Source organism: Babylonia areolata, chromosome 6 (genome assembly GCF_041734735.1).
Source record: "Babylonia areolata isolate BAREFJ2019XMU chromosome 6, ASM4173473v1, whole genome shotgun sequence".
Lineage (NCBI taxonomy): Eukaryota > Metazoa > Mollusca > Gastropoda > Neogastropoda > Buccinidae > Babylonia > Babylonia areolata.
The window spans coordinates 38,707,882-38,729,210 of record NC_134881.1 but is presented as its reverse complement, the minus strand read 5'-3'; the positions used below and the strand labels follow the sequence as shown (position 1 = coordinate 38,729,210).

Sequence of the window (21,329 nt, the reverse complement as noted above, 5' to 3'; positions counted from 1 at the left end):
CTACAGAAACATGTACCCCCACACCCTCACCACCCTCCCCCTTCCAGCTCTACAGAAACATGTACCCCCACACTCTCACCCCCCTCCCCCTCCCCTTCCAGCCCTACAGAAACATGTACCCCCACACCCTCACCCCCATCCAACCCTACAGAACGTGTACCCACAACACCCTCACCACCATCCAACCCTACAAAACGTGTACCTCCACACCCTCACCCCCATCCAGCCCTACAAAACGTGTACCTCCACACCCTCACCCCCATCCAGCCCTACAAAACGTGTACCTCCACACCCTCACCCCCATCCAGCCCTACAGAACATGTACCTCCACACCCTCACCCCCATGCAGCCCTACAACACGTGTACCTCCACACCCTCACCCCCATCCAGCCCTACACAACGTGGACCCCTCCACACCCTCACCCCCTTCCAGCCCTACAAAACGTGTACCCCCACACCCTCACCCCCATCCAGCCCTACACAACGTGTACCCCCACACCCTCACCCCCATCCAGCCCTACAAAACGTGTACCCCTCCACACCCATCCAGCCCTACACAACGTGTACCCCTCAACACCCATCCAGCCCTACACAACGTGTACCCTCACCCCCATCCAGCCCTACACAACGTGTACCCTCACCCCCATCCAGCCCTACACAACGTGTACCCCTCCACACCCTCACCCCCATCCAGCCCTACACAACGTGTACCCCTCCACACCCTCACCCCCATCCAGCCCTACAAAACGTGTACCTCCACACCCTCACCCCCATCCAGCCCTACAAAACGTGTACCTCCACACCCTCACCCCCATCCAGCCCTACAAAACGTGTACCTCCACACCCTCACCCCATTCCAACCCTACAAAACGTGTACCTCCACACCCTCACCCCCTTCCAGCCCTACAAAACGTGTACCTCCACACCCTCACCCCCATGCAGCCCTACAACACGTGTACCTCCACACCCTCACCCCCATCCAGCCCTACACAACGTGGACCCCTCCACACCCTCACCCCCTTCCAGCCCTACAAAACGTGTACCCCCACACCCTCACCCCCATCCAGCCCTACACAACGTGTACCCCCACACCCTCACCCCCATCCAGCCCTACAAAACGTGTACCCCTCCACACCCATCCAGCCCTACACAACGTGTACCCCTCAACACCCATCCAGCCCTACACAACGTGTACCCTCACCCCCATCCAGCCCTACACAACGTGTACCCTCACCCCCATCCAGCCCTACACAACGTGTACCCCTCCACACCCTCACCCCCATCCAGCCCTACACAACGTGTACCCCTCCACACCCTCACCCCCATCCAGCCCTACAAAACGTGTACCTCCACACCCTCACCCCCATCCAGCCCTACAAAACGTGTACCTCCACACCCTCACCCCCATCCAGCCCTACAAAACGTGTACCTCCACACCCTCACCCCATTCCAACCCTACAAAACGTGTACCTCCACACCCTCACCCCCTTCCAGCCCTACAAAACGTGTACCTCCACACCCTCACCCCCATCCAGCCCTACAAAACGTGTACCTCCACACCCTCACCCCCATCCAGCCCTACAAAACGTGTACCCCCACACCCCACCCCCATCCAGCCCTACACAACGTGTACCTCCACACCCTCACCCCCATCCAGCCCTACAAAACGTGTACCTCCACACCCTCACCCCCATCCAGCCCTACAAAACGTGTACCCCTCCACACCCTCACCCCCATCCAGCCCTACGCAACGTGTACCCCTCCACACCCTCACCCCCATCCAGCACTACACAACGTGTACCCCTCCACACCCATCCAGCCCTACACAACGTGTACCCCTCCACACCCTCACCCCCATCCAGCACTACAAAACGTGTACCCCCACACCCTCACCCCCTTCCAGCCCCACAAAATGTACCTCCACACCCTCACCCCCATCCAGCCCTACAAAACGTGTACCTCCACACCCTCACCCCCATCCAGCCCTACACAACGTGTACCCCTCCACACCCTCACCCCCATCCAGCCCTACAAAACGTGTACCCCTCCACACCCATCCAGCCCTACAAAACGTGTACCCTCACCCCCATCCAGCCCTACACAACGTGTACCCCTCCACACCCTCACCCCCTTCCAGCCCTACAAAACGTGTACCTCCACACCCTCACCCCCATCCAGCCCTACACAACGTGTACCCTCACCCAGCCCTACAAAATGTGTACCTCCACACCCTCACCCCCATCCAGCCCTACAAAACGTGTACCTCCACACCCACACCCCCTTCCCTCCCTACAGAACATGTACCCCTCCACACCCTCACCCCCTTCCCTCCCTACAAAACGTGTACCCCCACACCCTCACCCCCATCCAGTCCTACAGAAACGTGTACCTCCACACCCTAACCCCCATCCAGCCCTACACAACGTGTACCTCCACACCCTCACCCCCATCCAGCCCTACAAAACGTGTACCTCCACACCCTCACCCCCATCCAGTCCTACAGAAACGTGTACCTCCACACCCTCACCCCCATCCAGCCCTACAAAACGTGTACTGCACACCCTCACCCCCTTCCCTCCCTACAGAACATGTACCTCCACACCCTCACCCCCATCCAGCCCTACACAACGTGTACCTCCACACCCTCACCCCCATCCAGCCCTACACAACGTGTACCTCCACACCCTCACCCCCATCCAGCCCTACACAACGTGTACCTCCACATCCTCACCCCCATCCGGCCCTACAAAACGTGTACCTCCACACCCTCACCCCCATCCAGTCCTACAGAAACGTGTACCCCTCCACATCCTCACCCCCATCCAGCCCTACAAAACGTGTACCTCCACACCCTCACCCCCATCCAGTCCTACAGAAACGTGTACCCCTCCACACCCTCACCCCCATCCAGCCCTACAAAACATGTACCCCCACACCCTCACCCCCATCCAGCCCCACAAAACGTGTACCTGAGTCTTACAGTTGATGATGTGTGCCGCCAGACCTCCAGCAGCACCGGCTCTAGTCAGCAGGGGACATCACCGTCGGTGCCAGACCTCCCAATTGTGCGCAGGGCCCGGGAGAGCGGATACACTGACCAGCAGATTGCTGAGGCCATTGAAAAATTGCGCATCATCGGTAAAACTGCGTGCAAGGAGGAGAAGTTGTGTGCATGCTTCATAATAGGTGGCAGCATCTGGTTTGTCTGGCGGTGTTGTTGTCTTTAGTTGCTGTTGTTAACTTGATTTTTTTTTTTTTTTTTTTTTTTTTAAATGACATAGCACTTCATGATTGACAGATGACCAGTTTCAAAAGAAAAGCTTAAACAAGAAAATGAATTTCATAGCACATGAATGCCGTGAAACAGGAAACACAGTAAAGCAGGGTGAACCCATTTGACCTACTCTTCCGTTGATGGGCGAGAGTAAGTTACTTGAATTTGTTTTTAAAATGTACACATAGTTGTGTGTGTCATCTGTGACACAGTTGGAATTATTCTTCATTTACACCTTAGATACTGATAGTCATAAGTTTGCTCCAGTACCTGCTGTAAGCACTAGGTTTTGCCTTCAGTCAACTCCATGGAGCATATGATGCCTGTTCTTCATTAACGTTGTCTTAGTCAGACATTGTCCTACTCAAAACGTTTGTTGTAATTGAAAGAATTCATCTTTCACTTCTGCATCTGTTGAATGATACACCCAGACAGCGCTTCCAGAGGGTGCAGCCGGCAAGGCAGCACCTTGGGCACCGGCTGAGGACCTTGTGGGTGGCACACGTCATGTCAGCTGACCTTCCAGTTGCCAGTTTCTTCAACAACATCATCTGGTAAAGTTTCAACATCAGAAACCAAAAACAGTCTGCAGTATGTGCTTGGCCAGCTCGTTTCCCTTTCTCATGGACTGTTGATGGTGCGAGTGAAATCGCCTTGAAAGGATTTGGGTCAGCATTGTTTTGCACATCTCTCAACGGCCTTCGAGCAGGGATGTTCAAAGAATGAAATCCAAATTCTTCCCCGGTGTGATGGCGACTACTGTTGTTAATGATGTTTTCAAGCCTGTGGATTTTCCTCGCTCTTAAGAAAGTATGTTTTTAAAGGTTGAGCTGATGAAAACTTGGAAATTGTGGTCATTGCTTGTGATACATATGTTTGTGGAATGACATCCTTATCACCAGTCACCACTCATGACCATTGCTGACATCACCACAAAACCTCTCCATGGATGGCAGTTTGCTGAGAATATATATATACTGATTGTTTGTTGTTGGTTTGTTTTTAAATCAGTCACAGAATTCAGCATATGATGAAGCCTTCTATGTATGTATGTATGTAGAGAGCTACTGTTTTGTTTGTTTTTATTTTGTGACACTGAGCAAGAGAGAGCCTTGGAATTATGACACTGAGTGAGTGAGACCCATGGAATTATGACACTTGAGTGTGTGATAGCCTTGTATTATGACACTGAGTGAGTGACAGCCTTGGAATTATGACAGTGAGTGAGTGATAGCCTTGGAATTATGACAGTGAGTGAGAGAGAGTCATGGAATTATGACACTGAGTGAGTGACAGCCTTGGAATTGTGACGCTGAGTGAGTGACAGCCTTGAAATTGTGACGCTGAGTGAAAGTCTTGGAATTATGACAGTGAGCGAGTGAAAGCCTTGGAATACCTTGGAATTATGACACTGAGTGAAAGCCTTGGAATTATGACACTGAGTGAATGCCTTGGAATTATGACACTGAGTGATAGCCTTGGAATTATGACACTGAGTGAGTGAGAGCCTTGGAATTATGACACTGAGTGAGAGCCTTGGAATTATGACACTGAGTGAGTGAGAGCCTTGGAATTATGACACTGAGTGAGTGAGAGCCTTGGAATTATGACACTGAGTGAGTGAGAGCCTTGGAATTATGACACTGAGTGAATGACAGCATTGGAATTGTGACACTGAGTGAGAGCCTTGGAATTGTGACACTGAGTGACAGCCTTGGAATTATGACACTGAGTGAGTGATAGCCTTGGAATTATGACACTGAGTGAAAGCCTTGGAATTATGACACTGAGTGAAAGCCTTGGAATTGTGACACTGAGTGAAAGCCTTGGAATTATGACACTGAGTGAAAGCCTTGGAATTATGACACTGAGTGAAAGCCTTGGAATTATGACACTGAGTGAGTGAAAGCCTTGGAATTATGACACTGAGTGAGTGAGAGCCTTGGAATTATGACACTGAGTGAGTGAGAGCCTTGGAATTATGACACTGAGTGAGAGCCTTGGAATTATGACACTGAGTGAATGACAGCATTGGAATTGTGACACTGAGTGAGAGCCTTGGAATTATGACACTGAGTGATAGCCTTGGAATTATGACACTGAGTGAGAGCCTTGGAATTATGACACTGAGTGAGAGCCTTGGATTTGTGACAGTGAGTGAGTGAAAGCCTTGGAAAGATCTGCCTCACTACCGGCCTGTACTCCACCAATTATAGAGTCGAAACAAAAGCCTTGAAAACAGCAGCAGCCCACATCGAGATCAGCTGTCTTCCTGACCGACGCCCTGTCCATCTTGCAGGCCCTTTGGTCCAACAGAGATCCAGAACTCAATGATCTGTCCTCCTCTGTCGCCTCCATCTGCACAAGTCACACAGTCACCCTGCTTGGCAACGAGACTGCAGACTCCCTGGCAAAGGAAGGCACTATGAAAGAGCTTGGCAACGAGACTGCAGACTCCCTGGCAAAGGAGGGCACTATGAAAGAGCAGACGGACAGGTCTACCAGCTACTCTGAATCCAGGACCATCATTAAGGCCAAGCTGCAGAACAAGTGGAAGCAGCAGCATCCACGCCACAGCAGAGCAGACCCGTACTACCTGCTGACTCATTGAGAGCAGGTAGCCATTTTCAGGCTCAGGACAGGCCACAACCACCTGAAACACCACCTATATTCGAAACTCTGTATCGGTGACACAGAGCAGTACCCCTGCAGAACAGGCAGCCAGACAACAGAACATCTGCTGCAGTCCTGCCTGCTCCACCAAGTCCTCCGAGAAAAAACCTGGCCTGACCCAATCCCAGCGGCCCGGAAGCTCAATGGAGGACCTGCGATGTACTGCCGCCTTCGCCGAGGAGGCAGGGAAATCCATCTGATAAATGACGAATGTGATAACAAGCCTTGGAATTATGAGTGAGTGAAAGCCTTGGAATTATGACACTTGAGTGAATCCCTTTGAATTATGACACCAGAGTGAATGATAGCCTTGGAATTATGATTAGTGAGTGAGAGCCTTGGAATTATGATTAGTGAGTGAAAGCCTTGGAATTATGATTAGTGAGTGAGAGCCTTGGAATTATGATTAGTGAGTGAAAGCCTTGGAATTATGATTAGTGAGTGAGAGCCTTGGAATTATGATTAGTGAGTGAAAGCCTTGGAATTATGATTAGTGAGTGAGAGCCTTGGAATTATGACACTGAGTGAATGCCTTTGAATTATGACACTGAATGAGTGAAAGCCTTGGAGTTGTGCTGAGTCATTAGAAGCCTTGGATTCAGTTATTTACAGATGATTCCCAAAAAGGAAAGGACTTGTTGGGGCATGGACCACCTCACAGGACACCACAGGCATGTTTGGGTTGGATGTGGACAAAGACCACCAAGATGTGAAGTGTGTTGGAAACATTCATGCTGTTTGGCTTACTGTTTTGAATCGGCCTCAGAACTGGACATCATACACGCCTCACAACAACACACAAGTGCACAAAAGCTTTACAAGTTGTACAAAGTGAAAAACTTTCTGTAAATATCACAAGCTCTCAGCATCAGCCTTGTCAGAGCAAACTTTGTGACGTACCTCATTGTTGCTTGCATCAGAGCTAGAGAAGCATCTGATTGAAAGTGGGTGAGAAAGCTTTTCTGTTTTGTTTTTTTTTTTTGGCTGCATCATCTAACAGCTGAACAAAGATGCAGGAAAGATGGAATCCACATTATCCCTGTACTGCTACACATCACAGACACCACTGGAAAACTGTGCCTTAAAGCTTCACCTTTGGAGAGGATCTTGAGACGGACATGATGGGTTGTGCCGGTTTTTGTTTGTTTCACTTTCAGATTGTCGACATCGTCCGCTTGTCTTGCTCATTTTAGTTAGCTTTGATTCTGCCATTCATTGGTATGATTTGAGTAATAAAGCAACTTCAGGGAGTATGGATGTATGGGGAGCATGGAAAGACAGGTGTTTGAGAAGATGGAAGGACAGGTGTTTGAGAGGATGGAAGGACAGGTGTTTCAGAGGATAGAAGGACAGGTGTTTGAGAGGATGGAAGGACAGATGGAAGGACAGGTGTTTCAGAGGATAGAAGGACAGATGGAAGGACAGGTGTTTGAGAGGATAGAAGGACAGATGTTTCAGAGGATAGAAGGACAGATGGAAGGACAGGTGTTTGAGAGGATGGAAGGCCGGGTGTTTGAGAGGATAGAAGGACAGATGGAAGGACAGGTGTTTGAGAGGATGGAAGGACAGGTGTTTCAGAGGATAGAAGGACAGATGGAAGGACAGGTGTTTGAGAGGATGGAAGGACAGATGGAAGGACAGGTGTTTGAGAGGATGGAAGGACAGGTGTTTGAGAGGATGGAAGGACAGGTGTTTGAGAGGATGGAAGGACAGATGGAAGGACAGGTGTTTGAGAGGATGGAAGGACAGGTGTTGAAAGTGTAGGTGTTTGAGAGGATATTTTCCCCTTCACAGTGCTGTCAGGATGGCAGGATGCTGTGGAGTTATCCTCTTCACCAGTGTTCCCACAGTGCTATGAATCCATCAGATCCTTTTCTACCTTCCATATGAACAGTGGGTGCAGATCTGTTTACACCTGCCGTACAACCTCTGGGCACAGATCTGTTTTCACCTGCCTTACAACATCTTGGTACAGATCTGTTTTCACCCGCCGTACAATCCCTGGGTACAGATCTGTTCACACCTGCCATACAACCTCTTGGCACAGATCTGTTTACACCTGCCATACAGCCTCTTGGCACAGATCTGTTTACACCTGCTGTACAGCCTCTTGGCACAGATCTGTTTACACCTGCTGTACAGCCTCTTGGTACAGATCTGATTACACCTGCCATACAGCCTCTTGGCACAGATCTGTTTACACCTGCTGTACAGCCTCTTGGCACAGATCTGTTTACACCTGCTGTACAGCCTCTTGGTACAGATCTGTTTACACCTGCTGTACAGCCTCTTGGTACAGATCTGTTTACACCTGCCGTACAACCTCTTGGTACAGATCTGTTTACACCTGCCATACAACCTCTTGATACAGATCTGTTTACACCTGCTGTACAACCTCTTGGTACAGATCTGTTTACACCTGCCATACAACCTCTTGGTACAGATCTGTCTACACCTGCTGTACAGCCTCTGGGTACAGATCTGTTTAACCTGCCGTACAACCTCTTGGTACAGATCTGTTTTCACCTGCCGTACAACCTCTTGGTACAGATCTGTTTACACCTGCCATACAACCTCTGGGTACAGATCTGTTTACATGCCATACAACATCTTGGTACAGATAGATCTGTTTACACCTGCCATACAACCTCTTGGTACAGATCTGTTTACATCTGCCAGATAACTTCTTGGCAAAGATCTGTTTTTACCTGCAAGATAACTTCTTGTTTCCACCAGCCAAATAGTCACCATGGCAATGACTGTTATCCATGTGCCAGATAACCACTTGGCAAAGGTTTATTTACACCCACTGGACAGCCACCCTCCACACTGCCCCTCCCCTTCCTTACCTCCCCCTGAAAGACTTCCCCACCAGTTCTTCCCCTTGAACCTCTTGACACACTTGAACCTGCAACTGTTGGGATCTTTTTTTTTCTTTTTTTTTTTTTTTGTTTGTATTTTTGTCTCTGCACAGGTGATGTTTTTTTGTGGTTTTTTTTACCTGTGCTGACATTCTGGCATTTTAATCGGGTCTGATCTGTGAAATGTGTGCAGGATGACAGGTTTGATTCGTGCATGGTGGAGAAATGTTGTCTGTGTGTTAAATTTGCTTGCTTGCAAGTTTCCATCCTTGTTGTTGCAGCATGGTGCTTTGTATACATGTTCAGTGAAAATTTGGGAGAAAAAGAAATACTGATGTACCAGCGACTTGAAAGTTGTGTGCAGCTTTGTCTTACTTAGGATGTTAGTTATTGTACCTAAGTGTTGTATATCTACTATAAGTTAATAGTTTGAGTGGGCTTTTAGTTATTGTACCTAAGTGTTGTATATCTACTATAAGTTAATAGTTTGAGTGGGCTTTTAGTTATTGTACCTAAGTGTTGTATATCTACTATAAGTTAATAGTTTGAGTGGGCTTTTAGTTATTGTACCCAAGTGTTGTATATCCACTATAAATTGATAGTTTGAGTGGGCTTTTAGTTATTGTACCTAAGTGTTGTATATCTACTATAAATTAATAGTTTGAGTGGGCTTTTAGTTATTGTACCTAAGTGTTATGTATATACTATAGATTAATAGTTTGAGTGGGCTTTTACCCACACCCTCACAGACTCTGTATTGGCAGCTAAGTGTCTTTATCATTCTGCCTCCTTCCTCCAAAGGACAGACAAACAGGTGACAGTCAGTGGTAAGTTGGGACCATGTGATAAATCACTGGCCACTTTCAAAAGCCTTCACTAAAGTCTTAAGCTGTAAATGATTAATTTCCCAGTGCAGTAGAGAAACCATGGAACTTACAGATGAACAAATGGTGACTGCTGGACCTTTTAAAATGAGGTTAAAATGGTTAAAAAAATGGTTTAAAATCAAAGGTACCTAAAGATGAAGATAAAAGCGACGTTTTGAGTCATAAACTCTTTGTCAAGTGGAGAGGTGAAGAAGTGTTGGCAGGTCTCAGCAGCCTGTATTGAAGTATTGAAGAATTAATGTCAGAGAGTGACACTACTTTTCGTCCCTTCTTCTCCCTCCCACTCCCTTTCCCTTCCCTCCCACTCCCCCCTCCCCACAGACAGCCCCACCCCCACCCCCTCCACTGCCCCCAACCCCCTCTCCTCCCCTCCTTCCCATCCACCCTCCTCTCCTTGCACACCACCCTCATCTTCCTCCCACCACCCCCCTCTTCTCCAACAAAACAGTGAGCAGAGCAGAAGTTTCCAGCCATTGACATATACTCACCTCTTCAATACAGGCTGCAGAGACCTGCCAACACTTCTTCACCTCTTCACTTGACAAAGAGTTTATGACTCAAAACGTCGCTTTTATCTTCTCTGTGTCCAATGACAGAATGTGTGTGTGTGTTGTCTTCAGTTTAACGTCTTTCCACACTATATCATATTCTCACACTATTATTCCCCACGTTCTCCCAGTGTCCAAAATGAAATCCCACTTATTCTGCACTCACTTTGTAAGCATATCAACCTTTATTTATCTATCTATATATCCATCTATCTATCTGTCTATTTATGTTGTTTTTTTATAATAAAATGCAAATGTTTTCTTCTTTATAAATGCCAATCTCAAACAACGATAACAGATGATCTATAGGACTACGTAGCAAACCTTCTGCAATAACAAATAACATATTGGAATTGTTTTAAACCATTTTTTTACCATTTTAACTTCATGGAACTTACAGCTCACACTTTGCTGTTGGCCCAACTGTAAGCTTACGTCAATCTCTGTTATATGCTGAGCATTGAACTGCAGTGATATTGGAAGAAAAAAAAAGATAATAACAATACTGCTACCAGCCACCGTGGTGAAGTGGTTAGCATCGCGGACTGACGGCTGGGAGGATGCGGGTTCGAATCCCAGTGGAGGTGGGTTTTTCGGCCCGTGGTTGGCTCCTACCCAGAGTTGAGTGTGCTGTGGGCTTAAATGGAGAGACTGGGACCACACAGTCGAGTGTCATGCACTTCAAGGATACGTCTTTGGGTGTGTTGCTCTAATTACCTGACCAACACTGCAAGTGTTTGTATCTCCTGGGCCTGGTTAACACCGGGATATGATTATGACAGGAAGCATAGAGTACTGCCTTGTCATGTAGTCCCAAACCAAAATGGACCTGCATTGCAACATCGTCATCATCATCATCATCATCATCATCATCCATCATCATCAATATAAAAAACAAAACAGTCCCAAAGACTGTGGCCTTTCATGCCCTGCTCTTAAGGTGACCTCAGTTTTGATACCCCTCCACTTCTGTGCTTGGGGTGAGTCCTGTCAATGTTCTTCAGTGTTGGCAGATTCATCAGTGGGGGGCTGTTGTTTGAGGGACGTGGTGGCTATCTCAATTCAGTCTGCGAGGGACGCTCGCTCAGTCTGGCTCCACGACTAAGCCATTATTGTCGTCAGTAGGGGGCTTAGTAGGTGGTGTCCTAAGTATGTTGAATCAGAACAGGCATCACTGAACACCACTGAAGTGACTCAGCAGCAGTACAGGGTCTCCTCTGGCGTGTGGCCTCCTGGCGCCCTAACATCGATGGTTCTCTGCGGACTGCCGATGCTGGAACTGTGACGGATGAACCCGGGTGTGGCCATGTATCAGGGAATCTAGAATGAGCGGCGTGGGAGTAATGACACTGAAACGGTGTAGATGATGGGGCAGCAAAAAATTAAATAAATAAATTAACAGTACTGCTACTTGTGATAATGATAAATGGTGATGGGTACTCCAGGGATGGAGGCAGCAATTGACGTCATGCTGGTAGAGATCCTGACCAACCTGTTCAGCAACGCCCACTCACAGAGAGGCGGCACCGCCAACCCGCCAGCCCCCAATGCCACCAGCACCAGCGGCAGCAGCACGGCTCCAGACAGAGCCAACCAGACACCTGCTGCCAGAGACAGCAACCTGCAACACGATGGGCCTGAAGAGCCAGGTGAGACTGACTGACTGACTGATACTGGATACTTCTCCAGTGCTGTATCACTGTGCCCACTGCAGTGATGTTCATTGTATCACCGAGTTCAGTTCTGAATCACTGTAGCCGGTTGCAGTGATGTTAACTTTTATCACTGTGGCCCTGTGCATTTTTGTGGTGAGCACAGTGATGTTAATTGCATCATTGTGGTCAGTACAGTGATGTTAACCTCTTGACTGCGCTGTTGACGTACAGCGTACGTCATGAAATGTCACTCACCAATGCTGTATTGACGTGCGCCGTATGTCATGTTACAACGTTCTATGTTTCGAGTCCCGCATTACAGAAAATACAGTCTGCTAACCATTAAATTAGCTCCCCTGAGAGTTCTTTATCTCCTGAGTTCCATAAGCTAAAATTATTCATTGGATTGTCATATTTATGGCGAAAGTTTTGCAAGTTTGTACAAAGCTCAAGTTGTGTTTGCAAAGCCACGGCTGAACGCAGACAAACCCCAACACTTGCACTTGTATTGAAAGAATTCTTTCGCGATGCAAACAGTAGAGATGAAGATTGTGGACTGAATGAGACCGAACTGCGTGAAGTTGATGCCGAAGACGCTGATTTTGACAGTGGAGGGGGGTGGGAGGTGGACTTGCTTGACGAAACTGAAGACAGACAAGCTCAGCTGATTCAAGATGCAGTGATTGAATTTCGGTTTTACAGTTTTTATTTCTTCGTTTGTTGTAACATATGGAATTATGACTCAATTTGTTGTTTGAATGTTAGCTTAGTCAAGTTTTCGTTAATCCTGAGCATTGAACTGCAGTGATTGAGAGAAAGTTCAATATGCTCACAGTGGGTACTGGTTAGCCATCACGGGACCGAGGGGGGCGGTTGATTTGGGAGGGGTTTTCGCCTGGCTCCTACCCAGTATTCTGGTTGATCTGGACCACCTGAGTGTATGCATTGGTTGTCTTTGTTGTTGCTCTTAATTTGACTGGAAGTGTTTGTGATCGGCCGGAACAGGATGATATGACCTGGAGCGAGAGTATTGTGTTATGCATCAAACAAATGGACCATCATGAAAATTGATTACTCACACTCTCTCCTAATTACTTTGTAAAAAACAAACGTCAAAGACTGTGTTTCATGTGCTCATTATTGTTTTTTGAGAAGAATTCTGTGAAGGGGGTGGCATCCTGTCAGTTTCAGTGTGTGGAGTTTTGGGGGTTTGTAGGTGGAGGGTGGGATCTACAGGTTGGGAGGTTGTATATCGCTCCTGAAACGAATCAAACATTAAAATGTACCGTTTCATGTAGTTTTTAATATGTTAAAAATCAAAACACAATCACTGAAACACCACAAATTGACTATCAGCAAATGTGTTCAGGGTAGGGCCCATCATGTGGCCATGAACACTCATGGTTCATCTGCGACTGCGAATCTGGACAACTACGATGAAACCCGTGAGGCATGATCAAAGGGAAACAGAGATCTGGATAAACACTGAAACGGGTGATGACTTGACCAAAATACATAAATACAATTAAAACCTGTACTTGTGTAAGAAATGTGTGTGTGCACTACCAGATGTGGATGCAGCAATACCTCATGCGTAAAGAGCAACCATGACCACTCCTGTTCAGAACGCCATTAATTAGGCATGAGTTTAGGCACCAAGACACGCCACCCCCAATACCACGCTATGCGCTAGCAGGGCGACAGCTCCAACCAACCAACCAGAAGCCTGCGCCAAGGACGGCTGCAACAGTCTGGCTGAAGAGAAGGTAACAAGAAGGCTGTGGGTGCTATACTGCAGACTTCCCAGCATACAATGTGTGCCATGAAGTGATGTTCAGTACACAACGAGTTCAGTTTTACTGATGCATGAGTTGCGTGAGTGATACACTTTTATCTCTGTGTGGACTGTGTATTTTGTGGAATGTTACCGTAGTACATTGATGTTAATTGCATCACTGTGTCAGTACAGTGGTGTTAATTGCATCATTGTGGTTTGTACATTGATGTTAATTGCATCACTGTGTCGGTACAGTGATGTTAATTGCATCATTGTGGTCAGTACAGTGATGTTAATTGCATCATTGTGGTCAGTACAGTGATGTTAATTGCATGATTATGGTCAGTACAGTGATGTTAATTGTATCACTGTGTCGGTACAGTGATGTTAATTGCATCATTGTGGTCAGTACAGTGATGTTAATTGCATCATTGTGGTCAGTACAGTGATGTTAATTGCATCATTGTGGTCAGTACAGTGATGTTAATTGCATCACTGTGTCGGTACAGTGATGTTAATTGCATCATTGTGGTCAGTACAGTGATGTTAATTGCATCATTGTGGTCAGTACAGTGATGTTAATTGCATCACTGTGTCTGGTCAGTACAGTGATGTTAATTGTATCACTGTGGTCAGTACAGTGATGTTAATTGCATCATTGTGGTCAGTACAGTGATGTTAATTGCATGATTGTGGTCAGTACAGTGATGTTAATTGTATCACTGTGGTCAGTACAGTGATGTTAATTGCATCACTGTGTTGGTACAGTGATGTTAATTGTATCATTGTGGTGGGTACAGTCATGTTAATTGTATCACTGTGGTGGTTACAGTGATGTTAATTGTATCATTGTGGTGGTTACAGTGATGTTAATTGTATCACTGTGGTCAGTATTGTATCATTCAGTGTGGTCAGTACGTATCATTGTGATCAGTAATAACCTGTATCCATGTGCTGTGTGCAGTGTCTATGACATGTGCTGTGTGCAGTGTCTATAACATTATGTGCTGTGTGCAGTGTCTATGACATTATGTGCCGACAATATGTGCTGTGTGCAGTGTCTATGACATGTGCTGTGTGCAGTGTCTATGACATGATGTGCTGTGTGCAGTGTCTGTAACATGATGTGCTGTGTGCAGTGTCTATGACATGTGCTGTGTGCAGTGTCTGTAACATGATGTGCTGTGTGCAGTGTCTGTAACATGATGTGCTGTGTGAGTGGTCCTGTAACATTGATGTGCTGTGAGCAGGTCTGTAACATGATGTGCTGTGTGCAGGTGTCTATAACATGTGCTGTGTGCAGTGTCTGTTACACTGAGGGTGCAGATGTCAGTAACATGATGTGCTGTGTGCAAGTGGTCTATGGACATGTGCTGTGTGCAGTGTCTATAACATGATGTGCTGTGTGCAGTGTCTATAACATGATGTGCTGTGTGCAGTGTCTATAACGTGTGCAGTGTCTGTAACATGATGTGCTGTGTGCAGTGTCTATAACATGATGTGCTGTGTGCAGTGTCTATAACATGTGCTGTGTGCAGTGTCTGTAACATGATGTGCTGTGTGCAATGTCTGTAACATGATGTGCTGTGTGCAGTGTCTATAACATGATGTGCTGTGTGCAGTGTCTGAGGAGCAGGCCCTTCAGGACCGGCACAATGCCCTGCAGCAGGAGAACGCCCGGCTGCGACAGCTGCGACTGTGCCAGCATTGCCGCCAGCGCTCGGTGGGTGTCATCTTCATGCCCTGCGGCCACATCATCGCCTGTACCGTCTGCGCCCCCAGCATCCGCCGCTGCTCCCGCTGTGACACTGTCATCAGGGCCACCGCCAACGTCTTTTTCAGTTAGATTGGGTTGTTCCTTGTGTCTTTACACTATTTGCCATTTTCGGAAGTTCATCTATATCTATATTTTGTTGCTATGTTTTTTTTTTGTTTGAGACGGGTCTGTGGTAGTCAATTGATAATCAGTAATCCAAACTGTAGTTAGATCATGGATGTGTGTGTGTGTGTGTGTGAGGGTGTGGGGAAGGGGGGGGGGTGATCAAGGCATTGGTTAGATAATAGGTTTCAGTCTCGTCATCTCTGGGCAGTGAATGTTTGGATGTGCACCTCAACTCTCTCGCATCCACACCGGCTGCAAAGAAACAGTTTGAACAGTTTCTTTGAGGAATGTTTGAATGCAAGAGGGTTAACACGTGAGGCTGGTGACGGTGGAGGGCTGGGTGTGAATTGTGTCACCGCTCGCTTTGTTTCTCCCTCGGCTCTGTGCGTGCAGCAAACAGGTCTTTTGTCCAACACTCCACACCATTCTCAGCTCTGGGGTTGAGGGGTTAATTCCTGGTATCTACCCCATCCCTTGGAGTGATGCTGAGCCAGCACATACCATGCTGTGAACTGCTTCCTCCACCACTTACACACACACACGCACATACAAACATGCATGACTTTAATGTTCCAGTGTATCACCGGGTTTTGTAAGCGCTTTGTGCTGCTAGTATACAGAATGCTTTCCCCACATTATAACTGTATTGTGAATGATTGAAGGCCCGTGCTGTGTAATAATAATAATAATAATAATAATAATAATGGTACTTATATAGCGCTGAATCTTGTGCATAGACAAATCTAAGCGCTTTCACACCAGTCATTCTCACGCATGCATAACTCTAAAACTGGAGAAACTAAAGACAAGGAAGACTGTTTATCAATGGATTTTCTCTACACTGAATTCGCTTACATCGTTACCAGAAGAATATGTTTGGTTTAGTGCAACATTCCTTTCCAGAGTAAGTTGTGGATGGCCAATTTTAGAGCCAGTCACAAAATGCACGGTTAGCCTTTGCATTCTGAAGAAAATGAAATCTTTCTCAACTGAGGTAGGGAGAGTTCAGTATTATTCAACAGACAAGTACTTTACCTTTTGTTCTTGGAAGTACCACAACAAAGCTTGCATGTGGGTCAGAAGTACGCAGCAACACGCCTTTAACTCCCCACCTAAGGGCTGGATGGAAAACAAGAAAAAAAGAATCGTACTTTCTACACTACCCTCATGAAACAAAAGCAAGTTGAGGAGAAACGATGGATTGCAGTTGTCTGGCTGCTTCTGTGTTTGCTTGGGGTAAAAAGAGGGAAAGATAGAGTAGTTGTTCGTTGGTTAATGAAGCGTGTCTGTAGTTCAGTGATGTCAGACAAAGCGAGTTGTTGAAGGAGAGCCTCATTCACTTCATTCTTACTTCTTCAGTGATGACCTGACCTCTGTGTCTCTGTCTATCTCTCTCTGTGTCTCTGTGGACACAGCGGGAAATACTGTGAAAGTTTGTTCCCTTTTTGTTGCAGTTTTATGGATTTGTAGGATCTTTGAAATTTTAACAAAACGAATATCAGCGGTTGAGAAGTGTGCAGTGGCAGGGTTCAGTGAGTCCAGACTTTTTTCACCACTGCCAAAGAGACAGGCAAGATGCTAGAGAAAATAAGGAAAAAAAAACGACAGACAAACATAAACACTCGATCAACATTAAGATATAATTTTATTATTAATATTGCATGCAGAGACACTGTCCATTAACATTGAAAGCAAGCGAACAGGCAGAAGAATTTTGTGAACTGAAATAATGTAGAGAAAAAGGGAGAGAAAGGTTTAGGCAACAGATACTGTGTACAAACATGCACAGATAAACAACAGTAAGTGGGACAAAACAGTACATGGGAGTCCGCACAGAAAAAAAACAGAAGAAGGAAAATGAAGAGAAAAAAGAAAGCATGGGAAAATAGGTTGGCAGTCCCCCACCCCACCCCACCCCTCCCCCAGGCCCCCCTAGACCCCCCCTCCCCCCAGGCCCCCTTGCCACACACAGAACACAGGAAAAAGTCTTTGGAACATGCATGCACTTGGGTCAGTGAATGCTAAGCAAACTGAATGGTGCTACAATCGCTCCTGTGACTTGGCCTTGGTGTTTGTTGATAGGTTAGTGGAGGACTTGATTTCACAAAACTGCCACAGATCCATTATCAACAATAATTTTCTATCAGCTGATCAAAAATTGTCTTTTTTGGGGGGGTTGGGTGGGGGGGGGGGGGGGGAGTGTTTTAAAAAAAAAATATTCATTTCTCTTGCCCTTTGCTTTTTTGTTGTTGTTTCGGTTTTTTGTTCATAAATCCAGCATATAATTGTAAGTACAAAACAGAGGGATGTCTTAAAGAAATTTGGTCCCCATATTCAGCAAACTGGAGTTTAGTTGGGGTTGTTTTTTGGGGGGTGGGGTGGGGTGGGGGTGGTTGGTGTTATTGGTGGTTGTTGATTTTGGTGGAGGGGGGTTTCAATTGTTATAGATGGACTTTTTTTTTTTTTTTTTTTTTAAATCATTTATGATGAGACAAATTTATGCGCAGATGTCACAGAAAATGTGAAATTTGTTGGGGGTAAACACAGACGTACTTTGGATTTGACTTTGATTCCTTGAAACTTTTATCTAGACCATGTATGTGTGTGGAATTCAGTTCTTGTTGTTATAGTACAGTGCTACCCTCATCTTTCTTTTTCTTACAAAGTGTTCTTTCATTTAGAGAGTCCCATTTTTTCCAAAAAGAAGTTTGCCTGAAACAACTGGTTTGTTCTTGTGACATCTTTTACATGCACTGACATCTTGCTACATGCAGGACCTTGGATTTTTCTCATCACAATCATTTCATCCCAAACACAAAAAAAAATGAAACTGCAATCTTTTTTTTGCTATTATTATACCGAACCTGCCCACACTGGTTTTGAAGTAACTGTCATTTACTTGATGTTCTGTCGCTCCAGTCATGAATGATTTACCATTTTGTCCTGGACATCACTCCATAATGACATGACAGCAGCTGACAGATTGACATAGGTCATGACGGCATCACTCCATGATTACGTAACATCAACAGCTGACACAGTCACGTTGGTCATGACAACATCACTCCATGATTACACAGAGAATTGTGTTGTGACAAAGATGTAACACAGTGTACAGGTCTGTGTTGTATTTGTATTTGTATTTCTTTTTATCACAACAGATTTCTCTGTGTGGAATTCGTGCTGCTCTCCCCAGGGAGAGCGTGTCGCTATACTGCAGCGCCACCCATTTTTTTGGTATTTTTTCCTGAGTGCACTTTTATTTGTTTTTCCTATCGAAGTGGATTTTCCAACAGAATTTTGCCAGGAACAACCCCTTTGTTGCCGTGGGTTCTTTTACGTGCGCTAAGTGCATGCTGCACACGGGACCTCGGTTTATCGTCTCATCCGAATGACTAGCGTCCAGACCACCACTCAAGGTCTAGTGGAGGGGGAGAAAATATCGGCGGCTGAGTGTGATTCGAACCAGCGCGCTCAAATTCTCTCGCTTCCTAGGCGGACGCGTTACCCCTAGGCCATCACTCCACACTTCTGGCTGCTGTCTTCCATTCACCTGTAGGTCAGCACCTGCTTATAATGGACAAACTGAGTGTGGGAAGCCATAGTACGGTCCGCCGGTCTCCCTTTCAGTCTGTCATTATGTAATACAAGGTACAGTCCATGAGAAGAAATTCTTGTGTGCTGTATTATACAGAAACAATGTATGAGAATCACAGACATGAAATATTCCCTGGATGTATCTATGTTTTAACATATGTTTATATGCATGTATGTTTGCATTGTGTTTATGTATAGTTTACTGGGTGCTTTTTGGTATGTATATGTAACACTGATGTGATGTGTTATGTATGTGTCTTATAATGCACCAACAGCAGTGTTATGGATAGTATCCATGATAACTATTATTTCTTTTTTTACCAATAATTATTGGTTGATGGTCATTGCTTTTGCACTCTTGCTGTGCTTCCTTCATCCTCTCGCTCTCTCTCTCTCTGTCTTTCTCTCTCCCCCTCTCTGTCTCTCTCTCTCTCTTTTTCTCTCCCTCTCTCTGTCTCTCTCTCTTTTTCTCTCCCTCTCTCTGTCTCTCTCTCTCTGTCTTTCTCTCTCCCCCTCTCTGTCTCTCTCTCTCTTTTTCTCTCCCTCTCTCTCTCTTTACAGCGTGAAACATCAGCAAGTATTGATTAGTTTTCAAAGTGAATTGGTCATGGGGATTTCTGAGAGTGAGGGCTTTTTGAAGAGGTATAAAGGTAAGCAAAGTTGAAAAGTAAGCACCTCTGGCTAGTAGCCTGCCATTTGAATGTCTGGAGAATCGGCTAACTGTTGCACACACACACACAAAAAATTGTGTGTGTGTGTGTGTATAAACCTCCCAGTGTAAACCATTTGAACCATTCCTTCCATGTCACCCACCAACCATCAGCAGCTCCCTCCTCCAGTCTCAGTGTTCTCCAGACAGTGGCTTTGATCAGAACGATTTGGTGTTGGCAGAGTGGGGTCAGGTGTTGGCTGTATGATTCAGTGTCCACCAGTGACCAGGGTTCGGTTCCATGCCCTGTTTTCAGCACGGTCCTTGGAAAAAAACTTTTCACTCACTCGACGCAGGTGTCAGTGGGTACCGGGCTATGGCTGGGGAAGGTTGAAACGCCCCCACCTTCCTGTAGCCTGACCCAGACACTAGGTGTGAAATCACCTTCCTGTAGCCTGACGCAGACACTGGGTGTGAAATCACCTTCCTGTGTCCTGACCCAGACGCTAGGAGTGAAATCACCTTCCTGTGACCTGACCCAGACACTAGGAGTGAAATCACCTTCCTGTAGCCTGACCCAGACATTAGGAGTGAAATCACCTTCCTGTGTCCTGACCCAGACGCTAGGAGTGAAATCACCTTCCTGTGTCCTGACCCAGACGCTAGGAATGAAATCACCTTCCTGTGACCTGACCCAGACGCTAGGAGTGAAATCACCTTCCTGTGGCCTGACCCAGACACTAGGTGTGAAATCACCTTCCTGTAGCCTGACCCAGACACTAGGTGTGAAATCACCTTCCTGTGACCTGACCCAGACACTAGGTGTGAAATCACCTTCCTGTAGCCTGACCCAGACACTAGGAGTGAAATCACTTTCCTGTAGCCTGACCCAGACACTGGGTGTGAAATCATCTTCCTGTGACCTGACCTAGACACTAGGAGTGAAATCACTTTCCTGTAGCCTGACCCAGACACTGGGAGTGAAATCACCTTCCTGTAGCCTGACGCAGACACTAGGAGTGAAATCACCTTCCTGTGACCTGGAGCAGACACTGGGTGTGAAATCACCTTCCTGTGACCTGGAGCAGACACTGGGTGTGAAATCACCTTCCTGTGACCTGACCCAGACACTAGGAGTGAAATCACCTTCCTGTAGCCTGACCCAGACACTAGGTGTGAAATCACCTTCCTGTGACCTGACCCAGACACTAGGAGTGAAATCACCTTCCTGTAGCCTGACCCAGACACTAGGAGTGAAATCACCTTCCTGTGACCTGACCCAGACACTAGGAGTGAAATCACCTTCCCGTGGCCTGACCCAGACACTGGGAGTGAAATCACCTTCCTGTGGCCTGACCCAGACACTAGGAGTGAAATCACCTTCCTGTAGCCTGACCCAGACACTAGGTGTGAAATCGCCTTCCTGTGACCTGACCCAGACACTAGGAGTGAAATCACCTTCCTGTAGCCTGACCCAGACACTAGGAGTGAAATCACCTTCCTGTGACCTGACCCAGACACTAGGA

At 46.5% G+C, this 21,329-nt stretch overlaps 1 protein-coding gene across 3 annotated transcripts in view; it reads left to right on the top strand.

The window, feature by feature from the left end:
- Window positions 1-21,038, top strand: part of LOC143282997 (death-associated inhibitor of apoptosis 2-like) — a 111,241-nt gene extending 90,203 nt beyond the window's left edge. For 2 of the 3 annotated variants that reach the window (XM_076588973.1, XM_076588974.1), the window contains 3 exons: window positions 3,003-3,138; window positions 11,689-11,892; window positions 15,298-21,038. In XM_076588973.1, coding sequence (XP_076445088.1) covers window positions 3,003-3,138; window positions 11,689-11,892; window positions 15,298-15,521 — 564 coding nt within the window. In that variant the 3' untranslated portion in view covers window positions 15,522-21,038. Of the gene's footprint in view, window positions 1-3,002; window positions 3,139-11,688; window positions 11,893-15,297 lie in introns of those variants that run through there. The other variant, XM_076588975.1, reaches the window with a different exon arrangement.
- Window positions 21,039-21,329: the final 291 nt, after the last annotated feature.